This window comes from Nycticebus coucang, chromosome 3 (genome assembly GCF_027406575.1).
Source record: "Nycticebus coucang isolate mNycCou1 chromosome 3, mNycCou1.pri, whole genome shotgun sequence".
Lineage (NCBI taxonomy): Eukaryota > Metazoa > Chordata > Mammalia > Primates > Lorisidae > Nycticebus > Nycticebus coucang.
In genome coordinates, this window is record NC_069782.1 from 74,200,781 (window position 1) to 74,221,734 (window position 20,954).

The 20,954-nt window shown below is 37.4% G+C and overlaps 1 protein-coding gene across 4 annotated transcripts in view; it reads left to right on the plus strand.

Moving 5' to 3' along the window:
• CSGALNACT2 (chondroitin sulfate N-acetylgalactosaminyltransferase 2) overlaps positions 1-20,954 on the plus strand; it is a 65,145-nt gene that overhangs the window by 5,852 nt on the left and 38,339 nt on the right. For 2 of the 4 annotated variants that reach the window (XM_053585432.1, XM_053585433.1), the window contains exons 2-4: positions 12,889-13,813; positions 15,920-16,136; positions 18,029-18,130. In XM_053585432.1, coding sequence (XP_053441407.1) covers positions 13,153-13,813; positions 15,920-16,136; positions 18,029-18,130 — 980 coding nt within the window. In that variant the 5' untranslated portion in view covers positions 12,889-13,152. Of the gene's footprint in view, positions 1-12,888; positions 13,814-15,919; positions 16,137-18,028; positions 18,131-19,745; positions 19,861-20,954 lie in introns of all 4 variants that reach the window. The other 2 variants (XM_053585434.1, XM_053585435.1) reach the window with 2 other exon arrangements.

Genomic DNA, 20,954 nt, shown 5'->3' on the forward strand with positions numbered 1-20,954 from the left:
GTACTAAGAACTTATCAATAAATAAAATGTTCCAATTTCCTTCTTTCCCCACATTTATACCTTGTAATATTTTAGTTTTAGTTTTCTAAGAATGGTTGTTTTCCAAATAATTTGTGGCTTTGTTTTTGCTGTATAAAAAAATGAACTCAAAATTATAAATTTAGTTTTTGAAAATATTAGTAGTATTCTGTACAGAAAATTTTAAAAGGTTATACAGAATATAACTTGAAAAATAAATAGACTCATGCTGAGAGTAGTGGCTGTAATCTTAGCACTCTGGGAGGCAACACTTGGAGGATTGCTTGAGATCAGGAGTTTGAGACCAGTTTGAACAAGGGTGAGACCCTATTGCAGGGGTCCTCAAAATTTTTAAACGGGGCCAGTTCACTGTCCCTCAGACCATTGGAGGGCCAGACTATACTTTAACAAAAAAAACTATGAATCAATTCCAATGCACACTGCACATATCTTGTTTTGAAGTAAAAAAAAAAAAAAGGGAAGAAATACCATATTTAAAATGAAGAACAAGTAAAGTTAAATCGACAAACTTACCAGTATTTCAATGGGAACTATGGGCCTGCTTTTGGCTAATGAGATGGTCAATGTCTGGTTCCGTATTTGTCACTGCTAGTCGTAACAAGTGATGCAAGTGTGCATCAGTTAGTCTAGATCTGGTTGGAGATTTCAGATGTTTCATTCTGGAAAAAGTCTGTTCACAGACATAAGTGCTGCCAAAGATGGTTGCCATTTTGAGTGCATGGTTCCTGAGATTAGGATATGTCTCAGAGAGGAGAGCTGCATAGAAATTATGAAGGCTGCTTGACTTAAATGCGTCTTTCAGAGAGTCACAATTCTGCAGTTCAGCCAGTTCCATTTGGTAAATCATATCCACATTTTCAGTGTCAGTAGAAAATGGGTTATGGAAAAGCTGTAAGTCCTGTTCATGGAGATGAAGCTCTTTAAATCTAAATTGGAACTCCTTTTGCAACTTTTCCAGTGAATCCACACGTTTTATTTGGGAATGCAACCAATGGATTTTCCGCTAACAGATTTTGAGTTGTGGGGAGATGGCAGAAATTTTCCTCCTTCACTTGTTTGATGAGGAGGCCTAATTTTACTTCAAATGCTTTCACATGTGATTGCATATCACAGATGAGCTTCCCCTTTCCTTGAAATTGCACATTGAAACTGTTGAGTAGCTCTGTTACATCTGTCAAAAAGGCAAGGTGCCATTTCCATTCTGCATCATTGAGCTCTGGTACTTCTTTGTTTTTTGAAAGCAGAAAAGCTGTAATCTGTGGAAGTAAGTCATAGAAATGTTTCAAAACTCTGCCTTGACTCAGCCAACGGACTTCTGTGTGGTATGGAACATCTTCACAGGCAACATTTAGCTCAGACAGAAATTCCTGAAATTGTCTGTGGTTTAGTGCATTATACCTCTAATGAAATTAACACAAGATACCACAGTTTTCATAACAGAGTCCCACTTCAATGATTTACTACACAGCGCTTGTTGGCGGATGAGGCAATGTATGGCTATTGGATGAGAATGGTTATGTTTGTCCATCTCTTGGTTAATGCAAACAATTGCTCCTTTCTTAGACCCCACCATGCTAGGAGCACCATCAGTTGTCATACTGGCTAGTTTTGCCCAGTCCAGCTCCAAACTATTCACAGTTTGGCAAACCTTTTCATAGATATCCTCTCCTGTAGTTGTTCCTTTGATGCTTTGCAGTGCAGCAAGCTCTTCTGTGACTTCAAAATAGTCATTCGTCCCACGAATAAAAATTAGAAGTTGTGCAGAATCACGAACATCATTATTTTCGTCGAGTGCCAAAGAAAAATAGGAAAGATTTTTGCGGAGTTTTGCAAATGCTAATGCAAATTGTCTCCCATTTCTTCAATCCTTCGTGTAATTGAGGGTACTGAAGGACTCACTGTACTAAATAAATCAGCCTTCTCTGGACACATCTCTTTGGCAACAGAAAGAAGGCATTCTTTAACAAATTCTCCCTCCACGAATGGTCTGCCAGTGCACGCTATTAGCTTGGCAACTTGAAGACTTGCTCACAGTGATGAAGTATTTAGCCGTTTCTGCTTCACAAAAGTATTTTGCTGAATTGTCAATGTATATTTCAGTTTTAATATTTTATCTTTTCTCCTTTCTCGACCAAACAATCATATTTATCTTTATGTTGAGTCTGATAGTGTCGACGCAAATTGTATTCTTTGAACACAGACACTATATTCTGGCATATCAAACACACAGCTCTTTCCTTGTACTGCATGAAAAAGTAATCATAAGTCCACTGTTCTTTGAATATCCTATACTCTGAGTCAATTTTTCTCTTTCTTGATACCATTGTTTCCTAGGGATTGCTATTAGTAAAATACCAATATGTATATACAGCGCTCCAAAAACAATATACCAGCAATACCTTTGCCCACACAGAGACATACAGACTACACTGCCCATCAATGCAGTTTGATCAGTGTCCATCAGTGCACTCTTGTCAGTCCACATCATTTCAGCCTTGCCAGTGCCCATATGGTGAAACTCTGCTTTTACCTCAGGCTCACACTGGTGCGGTGCGGGAACAAGCAAGATTATAGAGCCGGTTCCTCCACCACCTTTCCAGTTCACACTTCCCTGTGTGAACTGCACTGCAATCTGTGAACTCTCACAGGAATCTGATCACATGGTTGAGAAGACTTCCTTTTTTCAGAAGAAAAAAGGCATATGTGCCTTCCCTTTTCCTGCAGTGGAATCTGATCGCATGGGTGAGCCATAGCTGAACTTGCACTGCTCAGAGATTGCAAAAGTGTGAACCGGGGCTTACACAGCATACAACATACAACATAATACACAACTGAATAGCAATCAGAATATAAATGCACTTACTGTCAATTAAATTGAGTTTCCTACTCCTCAGCTGTCTGCAGAGCCCAATTAAGTTCCCATGGGGCCCTAGGCAGATTACCAGTTTGGGGCCCCCATGTGATAACACTGAGCACTGACCATTTGCATTAACACTGACCACTGACCATTTGTGATAACACTGCTGACAATTTGCATTAATACTGAGTGCTAACAATTTGCATTAACACTGAGCGCTTACAATTATCATTAACTCTGAGCTCTGACCATTTGCATTACCTCTAAGCGCTGTTTGCGTTATCACTGTGATGCAACTCCCCTAGATACCACTCACAACCAACTAACCAACTTAAAAAAAGAAGGCTCTCCTAACTTCAAAAAAAGGCTCTTCTGAACCAAGAGATGAACCCAACTCCCCTAGAAACCACCCACAATCAACTAACCAACTTAAAATAAGAAGGCTCTCCTAACTTCAAAAAAAGGCTCTTCTGAACCAAGAGATGAACCCAACTACTTACCGTTATTTGATCTTTGACAAGCCAATTAAAAACATTCAGTGGGGAAAAGATTCCCTATTTAACAAATGGTGCTGGGTAAACTGGCTGGCAACCTGTAGAAGATTGAAACTGGACCTGCACCTTTCACCATTAACTAAGTAGACTCTCACTGGATAAAAGATTTAAACTTAAGACATGAAACTATAAAAATACTTGAAGAAATTGCAGGGAAAACTCTTGAAGGAATCGGCCTGGGTGAATATTTTATGAGGAGGACTCCCCAGGTAATTGAAGCAGTATCAAAAATACACTACTGGGACCTGATCAAACTAAAAAGCTTCTGCACCACCAAGGACATAGTAAGTAAAGCAAGCATACAGCCCTCAGAATGGGAGAAAATACTTACAGGTTATACCTCCGATAAAGGTCTAATAACCAGAATCCACAGAGAACTCAAACGTATTAGCAAGAAAAGAACACGTGACCCCATCTCAGGGTGGGAAAGGGACTTGAAGAGAAACTTCTCTAAAGAAGACAGACGCACGATCTACAAACACATGAAAAAAAGTTCATCATCCTTAATCATCAGAGAAATGCAAATCAAAACTAGTTTGAGATATCACCTAACCCCTGTAAGAGTAGCCCACATAACAAAATCCCAAAACCAGAGATGTTGGCGTGGATGTGGAGAAAAGGGCACTCTTCTGCACTGCTGGTGGGAATGCACACTAATATGTCCCTTCTGGAAGGATGTTTGGAGAAAACTTACAGACCCAAAAATAGACCTGCCATTTGATCCTATAATTCCTTTACTAGGTTTATACCCGGAAGACCAAAAGTCACAATATAACAAAGACATCTGTACCAGAATGTTTATTGCAGCCCCATTCATAATTGCTAAGTCATGGAAGAAGCCCAAGTATCCATTGACCCACAAATGGACTAGCAAACTGTGGTACATGTATACCATGGAATATTATGCAGCCTTAAAGAAAGATGGAGACTTTACCTCTTTCATGTTTACATGGATGGAGCTGGAACATATTCTTCTTAGCAAAGTATCTCAGGAATGGAAGAAGAAGTATCCAACGTACTCAGCTCTACTATGAAGCTAAATTATAGCTTTCACATGAAGGTTATAACCCAACTATAGCGTAAGACTATGGGGAAAGGGCCAAGGAAGGGGAAGGGAGGGGGGAGGTTTTGGTGGAGGGAGAATAATGGAGTGGTGCCACATCTACAGTGCATCTTAGAATGGTTACAGGTGAAACTTACTAAATGCAGAATATAAATGCCTACATACAGTAACTAAGAAAATGCTATGAAGGCTACGTTGAACAGTTTGATGAAAATATTTCAGATTGTATATGAAACCCGCACATTGTACCCCTTGATTGCACTAATGTACACAGCTATGATTTGACAATAAAAATAATTTTTAAAAAATGGCTCTTCTAACTTCAAAAAAAAAGGTCCCATCTGCAAAAAACTCACTTTTTGCCCCCATCTGCAAAAAAATTCAGAAAAAAAAGGCCCCCCTTAACTGCAAAAAAAAAGGCCCTACTAACTGCAAAATAAAAAAAAAAAAATAGACCTTCTAACTTCAAAAAAAAAAAAAAATCCTAACTTGTTCTTACCTCCGTCCTTAGGCAGCAGCAAGCTTTGCACAGCCAACCTGGTGACTCCTCCAATTACACCAGAGACTGAGAGGAGGAGTCAAGAGACAGACAGAAGGAGGGAGTCAGAGAGTTTGGGGCACGTTCCACACATGCGCACTGCAACCCAGGATGAGGGGGCTGCTAAGCAGGACAGCAAAAACACTGGGTGGGGAGAGACAGAGAGAAGGAGCAGAGTTGGAGAGTTGGCACACATTCCACACATGCGCACTGTGGCCCAGACGAGTAGGCTGCAAGCGGGACAGGCAGGGCGGCAAAAATACCACAGGCCCGGACAAGTCAGCTGCTAAGCAGGACAGGCAGCTGTGGCAAAAACACCTGGCGGGCCGGATAAATGTCCTCAGCGGGCCGCATGTGGCCCACGGGCTGTAGTTTGAGGACCCCTGCCTTATTGCTAAAAAAAAATAGAAAAATTAGCCAGGCAAGGTGGCAGTGCCTGTAGGCCCAGCTACTTGGGAGGCTGAGACAAGAGGATTGCTTGAGCCCAGGAGTTTGAGGTTGTAGTAGCTATGATCACGCTACTGGGGTGACTGTAGCTGGAGCAACAGAGACTCTCTCTCAAAAATAAATAAATAAATAAACAGTCTTAAATGGGTTGTGTTTTTCAGAGGGTGGTAGGTTATTCTTATTATAGGTTACTTTGGCACACGGCGGTGTAAATGTCCTGGAAATGATGCACAGTATATGTGTTAGTAGTACCCAAAATTGCAAAGTCAAAAGATTAAGAACTGCTTAAAAGTCATAATACTATGTAAGGAATCAGTGCTGTTGTCTCAAAGTCACAAGGCAAATAGAAAAAGATGTTAATAGGAGACCTTTAGAGTAATATGTAGTACTCTACTTTAGGGCCTGGACTTTTTTTTATTACCGTTAAATTTAATCTCTTGTCATATAGGCTTATTCATATTAAGTATTTCTTCTTAGATCAGTTTCATTAGTTTGTATCTTTCTTGGAATTTGTCCATTTCATATGCTTATCTTTAAAAGGGATTAGATAATAACAAAAATCTGTGTTATCAGTATAGTTGACCTTTCTGAAGTTCTTTATTGCTCTGTGCATATCCATATTTCTATCTAGTATTATGTTCCTTTGCCCAAAGGAGTTGTAGTACAGGCCTGATGGTGATGAATTCTTTTAGCTTTCTGTGTCTGAAAAAGTATTTTGACTTTTCATGGTGGTGGGTGCTTGTAGTCCCAGCTACTAGAAAGGCTAAGAAAAGAGGATCTCTTGAGCTTAAGAGTTTGAGGTTGCTTTGAGTTATGATGAGGCCATGGCACTGTACCCAAGGGCAATGGAGTGAGACTCTTATCTTTTTCAAAGATAATTTTTCTGGATGTAGAATTCTAGTTTTGCATATTTTTCATTCTAGTTCTTTAAAGATAACTCCACTGTCTTCTCACTTGTGTTATTTTTAAGGAATAATCTTCTCCTTGTATGTGATGTACATTTTTCATCTAGCTGCTTTTAAGATTCTTCTATCATTGGGTTTGAGCAATTTAAATAGCATGTGCCTTGCTATAATTTCTTTTTTTCTTTCTTTTCTTTTCTTTTCTTTTTTTTTTTTGTAGAGACAGTCTCACTTTATTGCCCTTGGTAGAGTGCTGTGCCATCACAGCTCACAGCAACCTCCAGCTCCGGGGTTAGGCGATTCTCTTGCCTCTGCCTCCCCAGTAGCTGGGACCACAGGCGGCCCACCACAATGCCCGGCTATTTTTTTTTTCTTTTGGCCAGGGCTGGGTTTGAACCCGCCACCTCCGGTATATGGGACCGGCATCCTACTCCTTGAGCCACAGGCGCCGCCCCTTTTTTTTTTTTTTTTTTTTGGCCGGGGCTGGGTTTGAACCTGCCACCTCCGGCATATGGGACCGGCGCCCTACTCACTGAGCCACAGGTGCCGCCCTTAAGTATTTCTTTTAACCTCCTCTTTATTCTTTGAGGATTCTAACTGCATATATATTAGGTTGTTTGAAGTTGTCACACAGTTTACCAATGCTCTGTTCATATTTTTCATTCTTTTTTCTTTCTGCATTTTTCAGTTTCTATTACTGTCTTCAATTCAGTAATATGTTTTTCTGAAGTAATCTGCTGTTAATCTCATTCAGTATATTTTTATTGCAAACATTGACATTTCAATCTTAAGTTTAATTTGGATCTTTTTTATGTTATCCACGCCTCTTAAGTTTTTTGACCATGAACATTTTTTAATATAGTTATTATAAGTGTTTTAATATCCTTTTCTGCAAATTCACACGTGTGTCAGTTGTAGGTCAGTTTTAATTATTGCTTCTTTTTAATTATGGGTCTTATTTTCCTTTATGCTTGATCATTTTTCTTGTGAATTTTATTTTGTTGAATGCTGGATATTTTTATATTCCTATAAATATTCTTGAAGCTTGTTGTGCTGTTATTTGGAAATAATATGATCCTTTTAGGTCTTGTTTTTAAGATTTGTTGGCAGGACCAGAGCCATGTTTAATCTAGAAATAATTATTTACCACTACTGAGGCAAGACTTTTTTTGAGTACTCTACCCAGTGCCCCACGAATTTTGAGTTTTCTAATATGTCTGGTGGGAATATGCACTATTCCTGGCCCTGTTTGAATGCTGAGTTCATGCCCTCTATTTTTTTTTTTTTTTTTTTTTGGTAGAGATAGAGTCTCACCCTATCGCCATTGGTAGAGTGCCGTGGTGTCCCACAGCTCACAGCAACCTCCAACTCCTGGGCTTAGGCGATTCTCTTGCCTCAGCCTCCAGAGTAGCTGGGACTATAGGCGCCCACCACAACACCTGGCTATTTTTTTGTTGCATTTTGGCCAGGGCCAGGTTTGAACCCACCACCCTCGGTATATGGGGCCAGTGCCCTACCCACTGAGCCACAGGTGCTGCCCTGCCCTCTAATTTTTTGGGGTCCTGTTAGTTTCCTCATAAGCCTTTGCTAAAAGGGTGTCTTTTTAGATATTTTAGAGTTCTCTCTTTGTACAGCTCTCTCCTCTGTGGTACTATATCCTTTGAACCTTAGTCTCCTCAGTTACCTATATTCCAATTTAGGGAATATTCTGGGTTCTCCTTAGCTTTCCCTTCCTTCCTGTATGACTTAGAAACTGAGGCAGTCAGCTGGGCAACCACTTGTTTCTTGTTTCTCTAGGGATCTAGTTTTATTATCTGATGTTGAATATTTTGAAAAAATTGTTTCACATTTGGGGATTTGGGGGGCGGGGTGGTTGTTGTTTGAAATGTGAGAGTAAATCTGGCCTCTGTTAGTCTATCTTGACGACAAGAGGAAGTTCTGTTAGTCTGTTTTAGAGAGTTAGAATTGTTGGCTTCTAAGATTTCTTTCAACTCTGAGATCTTTCATTTTGTGTTATGTACCTTTAATAGCTTATTTTCACATTATCCCTTTCTGTTCCTCAAAACACTTATCTATCTGCATTTATGCTTAGAATGTTTGTTGAGATTAACTCTGTTCTGTGAATGAACCTTATTTATGATATAAACACATTACATAGAATGATGGCAATCAAGATGTAACCACAGAAAAATAGTTGTTTTCTTTAATATTCTTAACATATTTAGAGCTGTTATAATCTAGTCTTCTAGAATATGGACAGAGTTCTTTTCAGGATCTAAGCACATAAGATTTTATTTTATTTTTTTGAGACAGAGTCTCACTATGTTGCCCTCGGTAGAGTGCCGTGGCGTCACAGCTCACAGGGACCTCAAACTCTTGGGCTCAAGCGATTCTCTTACCTCAGCCTCCTGAGTAGCTGTGACTACAGGCACCCACCACAACGCCTGGCTATTTTTTGTTACAGTTGTCATTTTGGTTAGCTGGCTCTGGCCAGGCTGGGTTTGAACCCGCCAACTTTGGTGTATGTGGCTGGCGCCATAACCACTGTGCTACAGGTGCCAAGCCCACATAAGATTTTAATAGAAATTTTTCATTTTTAATAACCACATCGCTATGCAACTAACATTTACATTCTGAAGTAATTATAATAACTTTTCTTTATTTCATTGGAAAATACTTGACTGTAATATTAAATAGAATGTAAGATATCTCAGATATCTCAGACAGCAGTTATCAGCCTGTGGGTCGTGACCCACAGGAACTGCGGCATTAGGAAGGTTGAGAACCACTGCTCTAGGGGGAAAAAGATAGATAACCTTAGCTTTAATGCTGCCACTTTATAGTTAATAATATCAGCGCTATTCTGAAAGATTTGCACGGAATATTTATAAAAATACTCTCCACAGCAAGCGCGCAACTTAAAAAGGTGCTTTGGATGCTGATGGAAGATTAGACAGTGTCTTTGAATGTTAATAAATATCTGCAAATTAAAAAATATATATACTTTTTTTTTTATTGTTAGGGATTCATTGAGGGTACAATAAGCCAGGTTATACTTTTTTTTTTTTTTTTTTTTTTTTGCTTTTTGGCCAGGGCTAGGTTTGAACCTGACCACCTCCGGCATATGGGGCCAGTGCCTTACCCCTTTGAGCCACAAGTGCCACCTTATAAAAATACTTTTTAAAACAGTGTTTTTCAGGATTTTTGGATTACAACCCAGGTATGAATACATGTACCTGGAGCAATCATATATACACACATATATATATATAATTGCAGTACAAAGTTTACTGTTATTTGTGATTCACATTGATAATTATCTATTCTATTTTACCGAAAAGTAAACCTTCAGGAGTGACCCATTTATGAGTTGTATTTTATGGTTTAAAACAATGGTTCTCAAGCTTCCTAATGCCGTGACCCCTTAATACAGTTCCTCATGTTGTAATGACCCCAACTGTAAAATTATTTTCGTTGCTACTTCTTAACTGTAATTTTGCTACTGTTATGAATCATAATATAAATATCTGATATGCAGGAGACCTCCAAAGGGGTCGCGACCCACAGGTTGAGAACCACTGGTTTAAAATATATTGTCAACTGTGCACAATGGATCATGCCTGTAATCCCATCATGTTTGGAGACCAAGGTAGGAGGATAGCTTGAAGCTGGGAGCTTGACCATCCTGGGCAATATAGCAAGACCCCAAGCTCTACAAAAATAGAAAAATTAGCTGGGTGTGGTGTCCTGTACCTATAGTAGTCTTCAGCTACTCTGAAGGCTGAAAGAAGATCACTTGAGCCCATGAGGTTGAGGTTTCAGCAAGCTACATTAGTGCTACTGCACAGTAGCCTGGGGAACAGAGTAAAACCCTGTCTCAAAAAAATAAAATATATTATTTATATAAAGAAAACCATATATTAGGTACCATATTAATAAAAGATAGTAGTACTTAGATTACATACAGTTAGTTCTGTTATCACATTTAATTTCAAAACAATTTTAGTATGGTTAAATATACTTTCATTAATAATTTATACAAGATTATGTTGCTAAATTTTTAGTTACAACCTTTTCTCTAGTAAGTCAGCTAGGAACAACTTATAAATAATTAAAAGAGATGCTTCTAAGTTTATCTTTTAAATGATGAAATTCAAGTTGTTTCTTATGCTAAGGATTATGGTTTTGAGGCATGGTTAAGTCCTGGAACTAATATATGCTTTGCATTCTTATTTTTTAATTAGATAGTATTTCTAATTATAAAAACTGAAAAATTTCTTGTTTTTTTATATCACTTAAAATTCGTGATTAGTAAGACAAACACTATCATAGTAAAAGACTCCCTTGTAGTAAATTAAATTTTTCAAAATACTTGATTATCATTTGGTTTATTAACGTAATAAATGGCAAAGGGGAGTTAAGTCCAGTATTAATACCATGATCTACTAACCATAAGAAGTTTTAACATTTTATACAGACATATGCTGTGCAAAAAAATGTACACTGTCCATTTTATACAGACATATGTACACTGTCCATTTTATACAGACATATGCTGTGCAAAAAAATGTACACTGCAGCATTTTTCCACAGAAGGCATCCAGGCTTTCCTAATCACTAAAAAAGTGACTGGGAACTGATGTTCCCCAGTGATCTTTCATAGATTCTCCTGCACCAAAAAACTCATTACTATTAAAAACCTGCTGTCATATCACATTGTCCTTCTCAACAAACACTTTGTTAGAATGACAGTTCTCTTTGCAGTTGAGGCCTCCCTGCCTTCCCTCTCTTAAGTTTAATGTTTCTAGAGTTAGTAAGTTTAGAGACATGGAAGAACTCACATAATTGGTGGTAGCATAATTGGTGGTAGCAAAATTGGTGGTAGCAAGAACTCACATAATTGGAAGATAGCATGTAATTTTGTAAATTTATAAATATTTCTTCAATTTTTTTTCTGAGCATATAAGCATGATTAAAATGTTCATGTATTTTCTTTATCTAGACTCCAAACCTTTCCAACTTGTAGGAAATCTATTGATGTGTGATACAGTGGAAAGAATGATGTGGTCTAATGTGCAAACAATCTACTGGAGGACTTTGGATATTAAACTGTTTTCTTAATGTGTTTTCCAGATATGTGTGACCTTTTGAAATAATTTCTCTCTCACACACAGACATACACACACATTAATTTTTTTAATTTCAGATTAATATGAACGTACGAAAGATTTGGTTACATTGTGTGTTTATTAGGTAAAGTCCAAGTTGTAGTTAAGCCCTTCACCCAGAAAATGTGCCACATACCCTTACATTGTGCCCGTTAGGTGAGAACACACCAATCTTCCTCTCTCTTCCCTCCCCCACCCCACTTGAATTTAATTGTATTTTCTCTCGTGGGGGCATGTAGTTGTGTTCATCTACTGCTTTCATATTAGTATTGAGTATATTGGATACTTGCTTTTCCATTCTTCAGGTACTTTACTTAAGAGAATTTTCTTTGGTTCCATCCAGGTTAATACAAAAGATGTTAAGTCTCTCCATCTTTTTGTGGCTGAATAGTATTCCATGGTATACACATACCACAGTTTATTAATACGTTCATGGGTTGATAGGCACTTGGGTTGATTCCACATGTTGGCTGTTGTGAATTGAGCTGTAATAAATGTTCTAGTATAAACAAATGTTCTTATGGTAATCACCTAACCCCACTGAGAATAGCCAATATCACAAAGTCCCAAAGCTGCAGATGCTGGTGTGGATGTGGAAAGAAGGACACTTTTACACTGTTGATGGGATTGTAAACTAATACAGCCTCTTTGGAAAGAAGTATGAGGAATACTCAAAGAGCTAAAAGTAGACCTTCCATTTGATCCTACAATCCCATTACTAGGTATCTACCCAGAAGAAAAAAATCATTTACCACACATTTAATTTTAATGCTTCTAGATTGGCTGAGTTGAGCAATAGAAATTAATGAATTAGAATACTTAAATTGAATAAACTAGAAGAAAATATGTCTCTCCAGTAAACCATCATTACTATATCAAAAGTAATTTATTGAGGCTCAGTTCCCAAGTGGTGATATGCTTTAGTTGGAAAATAGTGTATTAATTGAAATATTATGTTAATAAAGTTATAAGTAATAGAATTTTCAAATAATTAGAGAATAGTAGAATCTTTATAACAAACAATGTTGAGCGTATTTCTTTTTTTTTGCCTTTCTCCCCATGTTCTGACATAATTTTAAAGTTTGTTTGATTCAGGTTATCAATGTTTAGACATACTAGTTAAAAGTATTGTACAGAATATGTTAGTGTTTTGTAATGTATTTTTTAAATTCTCTAGTAGTTACTGAATATTCTAAGTTATATTAGCACCTCTGTAGTTCTCTACATGTTATAGTCACATAGCTAAGTTTACTGAAGATTCAAACAATTTGATACACTTAAGGAAAAAAATTCTGATTGATTCTGATCTATTTCTTTCAGAAAAATCACCACTCATATCATGGATTTTGTAGATCAGATTTCTTTCTTCTGTCTATCATGGTAACAATACAGGAAGCATACTTAATTTCTCATTTCTACAAGTAGTCATGACTGCTGAAGAAAGAAAGTTTTTAAGCTACAGCAGGATTCATTTTGGTACCTTTTATGGAAATCCTGATCTTGTTTTTAATTTTTGATAACTTTTTGCTAAAGGTATGAACAAACAAAGAGCTTATCTTATTAGGCAAGTACACATTAATAAGAATGCCTAGAAGAGGATTGATTCTTCAGACCCGGACCCAGTGGCTGCTGTTGGGCCTCGCTTTGCTCTGTAGTTTGGTATTATTTATGTACCTTTTGGAATGTGCCCCCCAGACTGATGGAAATGCATCTCTTCCTCGTGTTGTTGGGGAGAATTATGGTAAAGAGTATTATCAAGCCCTCCTACAAGAGCAAGAAGAACATTACCAAACCAGGGCAACCAGTCTGAAACGCCAAATTGCCCAACTAAAACAAGAATTGCAAGAAATGAGCGAGAAGATGAGATCATTGCAAGAGAGAAAGAATGTAGGGGCTAATGGCATAGGCTACCAAGGCAACAAAGAACAAGCACCTAGTGATCTCTTAGAGTTTCTTCATGCACAAATTGACAAAGCTGAAGTTAGCATAGGAGCCAAATTACCCAGTGAGTATGGGGTCATTCCTTTTGAAAGTTTTACCTTAATGAAAGTCTTTCAGTTGGAAATGGGTCTCACTCGTCATCCTGAAGAAAAGCCAGTTAGAAAAGACAAACGAGATGAATTGGTAGAAGTTATTGAAGCCGGCTTGGAGGTCATTAATAATCCTGATGAAGATGATGAACAGGAAGATGAGGAGGGTCCCCTTGGAGAGAAACTGATATTTAATGAAAATGACTTCGTAGAAGGTAATATGAAAAATGTGTTGGTCATTAGTTAGTAAGACAGAATGCTGATATTGTATCCTGGTAATGTGTCAGTGAATAGCCACTGTATTAAATAAAACATTTACGTTTTTACCCAGTTTATTCCTCTGAGAATTTTTAAATCACTTTCTGAAAAAAGTTATGAGATCATAATAAAAACAGAGAATAATGACCAAAGAAATAAACTAAATCTCAGCTTCCATGGAGTACTAACTACTAAGGTTGAAGGGCTTTTGTGGGCTATGTATATATTTGCATGTGTGTATTATTTACATTCCTTTCTTATCTGGTCTTGATATTCTTTTTTATGTTTTAAAGCCTCAGAATTTGGTAAAGAAAAGTAAAAAACTAATTTAGTGGACTAGTGGTTATTTTCCGTTTTAGAGGAGGGAGAAGTACATGTTAGAACATCAGTGAGGCATACATGATTTTAAAAAGCATATTTGGCATTTGGAAAAATAAGGAAATAGCCTGTTTTTTTAATACAGACTGCAGAAAGGGTATGGTATTTTTATATATCAAGATGGGACATGACTGAAAGGTCAAGGAACACTGCTATAAATTTAAGATATTTGTTGATTGATGTGATATGCACAAATATATATAAACAAGAATAATTATAGATCCCTACTCACCTCCGTCTTAATACTCCCTGCTAGATATTTAATTGTAGACTTAAAACTATTTTGGATATAAATCTTCCTTAAAAGTTCTCTTTGTATGATTCTGTGAACAGTGGAGCACAGAAGGATTTTTTTGACTGTGCTATAGTATAATGCATTGAGACGACCCTTGTTGTGGCTTTTTCCTATGGCCTCTCCTTTTTTCTGCTGCACTTCCTGCCATTTCTGATGGATTATTTTTTTAAAAAGTCTAATTTTTCTGCAAGCTCAGCTTTTCCTCTTCTTACTCTGTTTGTGATTTATGGCAGAATTAAAAGCTGCAGAGGAAATAAGATAACTAATAACATGTAAAATGTCCTCATGTCAGCTCTGCCTAAGAAGAAAGGGAGCGATACCAGTTTATGTCTCCAGCTTCTGCTTATCTTATAATCTCTTTGGATTCTATCACTGTCAGGATTTTTCTCTTCATGGAACATGCTCAATCCTTCACTTTTCCTCTGCTGTGCCACTGCCCTCCCTCTCCCAAAATACTAACAACTGAGTAATTACTATTCCCCTTCTAGACTTCAGCTAAGTATCACTTCTTCAGAGACGTCATCTCCAACCCCAGGTATAAGATAGCTCTTGTCACTTGTACACCTATAGCACTTGTCAAAGTATGTGGTGTTGCCCATTTCCTGGTTTGTAGTTCCTGTGAGACTGTAAATCTCAGATGAGTTGAGACCAAAATCTATCTTGTTCACCATTTTATACCCACATATTGTCTTAGTGACTCATACATCTGCAGATCTAACCATCTCACTCTTTCACACTTAAAAGTCAGTAGACTTCCATACTTTTACCCCAAAGATACCTCAAATCACTGTGTTTAAATCTATATCAATTCAGTGAAAAAAATATATATGCAAGTGTGTATATAGTTATATAGACAGTTTTTAATATACATATACACACATATATTTACATGTATTACATAACTATACTGTTAGTTTTCTGTCTCCCTTACCAGACTGGCCCTTTGTCAAAATTGGCCATATTTAGATCACCAGTGATAAACACAAAGGCACTCAATTTGTTTTTGTTGAGCTGAACTGAAGCTCAACAATAAAGAAGTTTTGATTCATAGGTTCAGGATTTAATGTTGCTAGAAGTAATTTCTTTGTCATATGGTTATTATGTTGATATGCTCTTGTATTTAAAAAAGTCATATGTAAAAGTAATAATTGTCATTTGGAGCATATTTTATGGATTTGAATAATGTAGCAGAGCAGTGAACACTTTTTTTAACCTTTCCTTTTCTTTTAAAGGATAATTGTTACTGTGCAGTGAGAATAAATATTTTCACAAATAGGTATAAATCCTATACTCTGGTTTAATACTTTTCATTTTTGAGTAAAATCCATCTTCCCATTGAATTCGTAAACATTGACATGGAGACATCTTTTTTCCTAACTCTTTTCTTTAGGTTATTATCGCACCGAGAGAGATAAGGGCACACAGTATGAACTCTTTTTTAAGAAAACAGACCTTATGGAATATAGACACGTAACTCTCTTCCGCCCTTTTGGACCTCTCATGAAAGTGAAGAGCGAGATGATTGACATTACTAGATCTATTATTAATATCATTGTACCACTTGCCGAAAGAACTGAAGCATTTGCACAGTTTATGCATAACTTCAGGTAATTGTCAGAGCTTAATGATTTGACTGCATTCTCCTAAAAAAATAACAATTCGTGCACATTTACTTAACTTATCTTCACTGAGTATAATTACTTAGGATTTTAGAATAATTTTATAGGCTTTAGGGAACTTTATTTTTTGATATTCCTTTGCTTTTTAAGCATATATAGCATATTGTATTATTGACAATTTGAACCATGAAATAAATTGAGAGTGACAGCTATGAGAAGCTAAATTTGATTGCCTTTATAATTTTGTGTGAATTCATTTTAGGACAGGTTGAATTCTTAAAATTCACCTGTGTTGAGGCATAATTTACATACAATAATACTCATTTATTTTAAGGATATAGGTTTCATGACTTTTGACAAATGTATGCTCTTTCAAACCACCACCCATATTGAGATATAAAACATTGCTATCTCCCAAGAAAATCCCCTTGAGAATGATTTGAGTTTTAAAATGGAAATAAGTTTAGAAATATATACAACTGAAAATGGAAAAAAGGTATTCTATCTTGAGAAGCAAAATATAAAGTTTTTCCTTTTTATGTTAAATTTGGATATTTTTAAATGTTGAAGTGTTAAAGAATTATTAACTGCACATTAGAATAACTATTTGAGGAAAATATTACTTAATAATTGCCATATTTTTAATCCTGTAATATTTTTAATGTTTTAGATACTTTAGGTTTTCTTTTTGTGTTGTTGTTTTTTTTTTTTTTTTCTTTGCAGTTTATGGCCAGGGCTGGGTTTGAACTCACCACCTCCAGTATATGGGGCCGGTGCCCTACTCCTTTGAGCCACAGGCACCACGCCCCTGTTTTAGATACTTTAACATATGAGTTTTAAGGTTTCGTGATCCTAGTCTTTATTCTCATATTGAAATTATTGATTTGATGGATTAGTTAACATTATTTTGCAGCAGAATAGAAGCCTGAGTTTTACTGTTGAAATAGTTCCACTTGAGATGATTTCCTAAGACAGTTTATTTTTGTTGTTTTGTTTTTGTTTTTTTTTTTGAGACAGAGTCTCACTATGTCACCCTGGGTAGAGTGCTGTGACACCACAGCTCACAGCAACCTCAAACCCTTGGGCCTAAGCGATTCTTCTGCCTCAGCCTCCCAAGTAGCTGGGACTCTAGGAGCCCACCACAATGCCCAGCTATTTTTTGGTTGCAGTTGTCATTGTTGTTTGGCAGACCCAGGCTGGATTTGAACCTTCCAGCTCCAGTGTATGTGGCTGGGGCACCCTAGCTGCTGATCTACAGGCACCAAGCCCTAATGTAGTTTTTAAAATTGCCTTCAGAGGCTACATTATTCTTTAAATAATCTCAGTTATGGCAAATATTTATTTATTTATTTTTTGTTGTTGTTGCAGTTTGACCAGGGCTGGGCTTGAACCCGCCACCCTCGGCATATGGGACCGGCGCCCTACTCACTGAGCCACAGGCGCCACCCGCAAATATTTATTTCTTAATGATAGGTATACTTTTTGGAATTAGCCAGTCTGAGGACAAAATAACTTGATCTAAAACTTGAAAACTTGAATATTATTTATTTCATTATGAACTGATTAAATTTATTTCCTTGAATATCGTGCAATTTGTATATGAGAGCAATCCCAAAGTAAAAAAGTCACAAAAATGTTTTGAAATATGGCAACAATTTGGGACTGTGTCCATGACCCTGCAAGGGCACTCATTTAGGCATAGACCTTGCTATGGTGCCTTCAGTGATTCAGCAGTATTACCACTGTTAGGTTTACTTCTTGTGACTTCGTTCTGTATCAGTAACGCCTCTTTTGTTGTTGTTAAAGTTTCCTGTGATTGCTTTTTGAATGAGTACTGCCTCATATTTTCTTAAACAAACCTTATTTTTCAATTCTATTAGGGATGTTTGTATTCATCAGGACAAGAGGATTCATCTCACAGTGGTGTATTTTGGTAAAGAAGGACTGTCTAAAGTCAAGTCTATCCTAGAATCTGTCACAAGGTTGGTGAGCCATGTCCACAGTGAAGTCTTCTTATATATGGCATTACTAAAAGTGTGAGAATTTCAGATATTTAATGAGTTAGTTATTTTGAATAACTGCTGTTTAAAAGTTGGCTGAGTGTGTAGGTAGTGATGATGATAATAAGTTCCTCATTTTACATGCAATCCTATATGCCTCAACTTCCCTTCCCCTGCTTAGCAGGCATCCTGGCATGATCAGGACCCTTTCCCTTTGTGACTCACTGACCGTCTGTGTATTTTCTTCTTTCTCTTTTTCTCAATCAGATCCCTTCACTTTGATATCATCATCTTCTATGCTTGCCTCTTACTTGCCACCTTTCTTTCCTTTCATTTCCTCAGATTCCTTCATCCCCTATAACAATGCTTAGGTCTTCTGTATTCTTAAGAAACCTCCTGATTCTGTAGTACTCATTAGCTGCTGTTATGTTTCTATCCTTTCACAGATAAACCTCACAGAATAGTAGTTATGTAATTAAGCAACCCATATAGTATCTGGCAGCTTGTAGGTGCTCAGAGGTTTGAATGAATGAATTAGTAATTCCTTAATAACTTAATTATTAATTCTTTAGCTTCTCAGCCTTTTCCTTTCAAAAAGATGGGCCCAAAAGTACAGCCTAACTGCCAAATTCAGCTTTTTCTCTGTTATCTTATTTAATTGCTTTTTTACATTGACAACCTAACCATACTTCTGTCTTAAAATGCTATGTTTATAAATGTAAATATTTTTAAATGTAAATATGATGAATATAAACTGTTAGGTTAATTGTCTTTTCTAACCACACCAACTCTTTGTCCTTAATTGCTTCTTTATGTTTCTACTAGTTGTAGCCATTCCTTAAGAGTCCAGATTTGATCAGTCATTCTTCTCGAATTGCTCAACTAACATTCATTGAGTCCTACCTGCTGTATTCCAGGTATACTGCTTGGGAGTCTGACTAGGGTAGTTGGAAGAAGACTGGGCATAGTTGAGTGGTCTCAGTCCCTGCCCTGCAGGGACCCTCACAGCCCTGAGGTGTATAAACATGACTCACCTCTTCCCCTTCCCTACACCAGCTCCACCTCCTAACAGCCTCTTTTAGTCAGAGTAAGACCATTTTCATGATCCCCTCTACTTGACTTCTGAAAGCCAGAGTCTTTTACTTCTCCTTCACCTTGAATTAGCTTTAATTAGTTATTTCCTACTTACTTCACAGGACCTTTTCTCTGTCCCTTCCTTGCTACTACCACTACCCTAACTCTGGTTCCCCCTCCCTCCATTTCTCCTCCTCCTCTCTTCCCTCCTTACTGTTTTTAGATCACCTACTAATTGCCAAGTGCTCATACAAGTATTACCAAAGTTGTCTCTTTATTGTCAAGACTCCTCTGTGACGAATGGTATAAATCTGCCTTGAGCGTGCTTAAGGAAATAGGAGCAGTATTAAAGAATCTTGGATACCTCCCAGCAATAAAGGAATTGTTACAGCCAAAGTTGGGAAAGAAAATCAAAACAATCTTGGCATTTCAGGGAGTGGAACCAGAGATTTGAATACCATCAACATTCTCTTGTCTCCTTGTCTGTTTTTCTCTGCATGTTGACTTCATTCTCCTATTGCAGATTGGCTTCTTCCAATGGTGAGGGATATGACTGTTGGCGGCTCTGGGCTCACAACTTCTCAGCTTTGCCATCAGAGAGGAAAGAGCTTTCTCCCAGCTGCAATTGAGCAAATCCCAGGGAAGGACATTTTGCCCACTCTCGAGCCAATCACTGTGGCCAGGTTGGGTGGGAAGTATTGGGATTGGCCCATTTTAAGACTGGTCCCCACCCCTAGGAAATTACTATGGTTGGGGGGGGTAGAAAGTGAGAGGTATTCTGTGATTAGTGCCTCCACTTGGTGCTGGGGATATGAGGTGGTAATGGGCAGTTTCCTCAAAATAAGGGAGATATTTATATCCCATAAGATGAGGAGGAGATTCCTAGGCACTCAGAGCACTTGAAGTCTACTTTATGTACTATTTGAGACTTTGCTTCCATCTCTCCATTAACTGTTCTGTGCTATTGCAAGAGTAATCTTCCTTAAAAAAAAAAAAAAAAAATTTTTTTTTTTTTTTTTTTTTTGGCTGTACCCTAGTGCAGTATGAGTGGTTCTCCAACCTCATTGTCAGAGTTACCTGGAGGACTTAACAAAAATTTAAATGCTCAGCTCCACCCCCAGGATCAGATTCAGTGGATCTGAGGTGGAGCCTGAGAATTTCATCTCTAACATGTTGTTAAGGGAAGCTGATGCTGTGGGTTTGAGAACCACTGCCCTAGCAGACCGTCCTTGCCTTTAGGATACTGACCCAGTTTAACCTTGCATGGAAGGTATTCCTCAGTCTGATAACTTATCTTACTGTTCCCATTTTAGGATCCTTTTGTTCTAATCTGATTTTTTTAATCCGTGTTCTCTAAAATGCTTTCTACTTTCTTACCTCTTTGCCTTTGAGAATAATTATTTAGAAGACCACTCACCACTGAATTCAGCATTTTAACCATTGCATAATTCAAGTTCCACTTCTAACATCTTCTCTAACTCCTCCAGATAGAAACAATCTCTTTTCTCAGAACAGCTATTCATTCATTCAGCTAATACATGTATTTATTGAACTCTTGCTCTATGAACGGTACTATTATGAACCTATTAATGAACAAAAACAAAATCCCTTCATGGAGTTGGGGAGATACTTGAACAAATGTGTCTGGTAGACCATGAACTAAGGAAAACAGCCAGAGAAGAGGGTAAAGATTAAGAAGAGGGAAATCAGAACTACTTCACATGTGGTATCA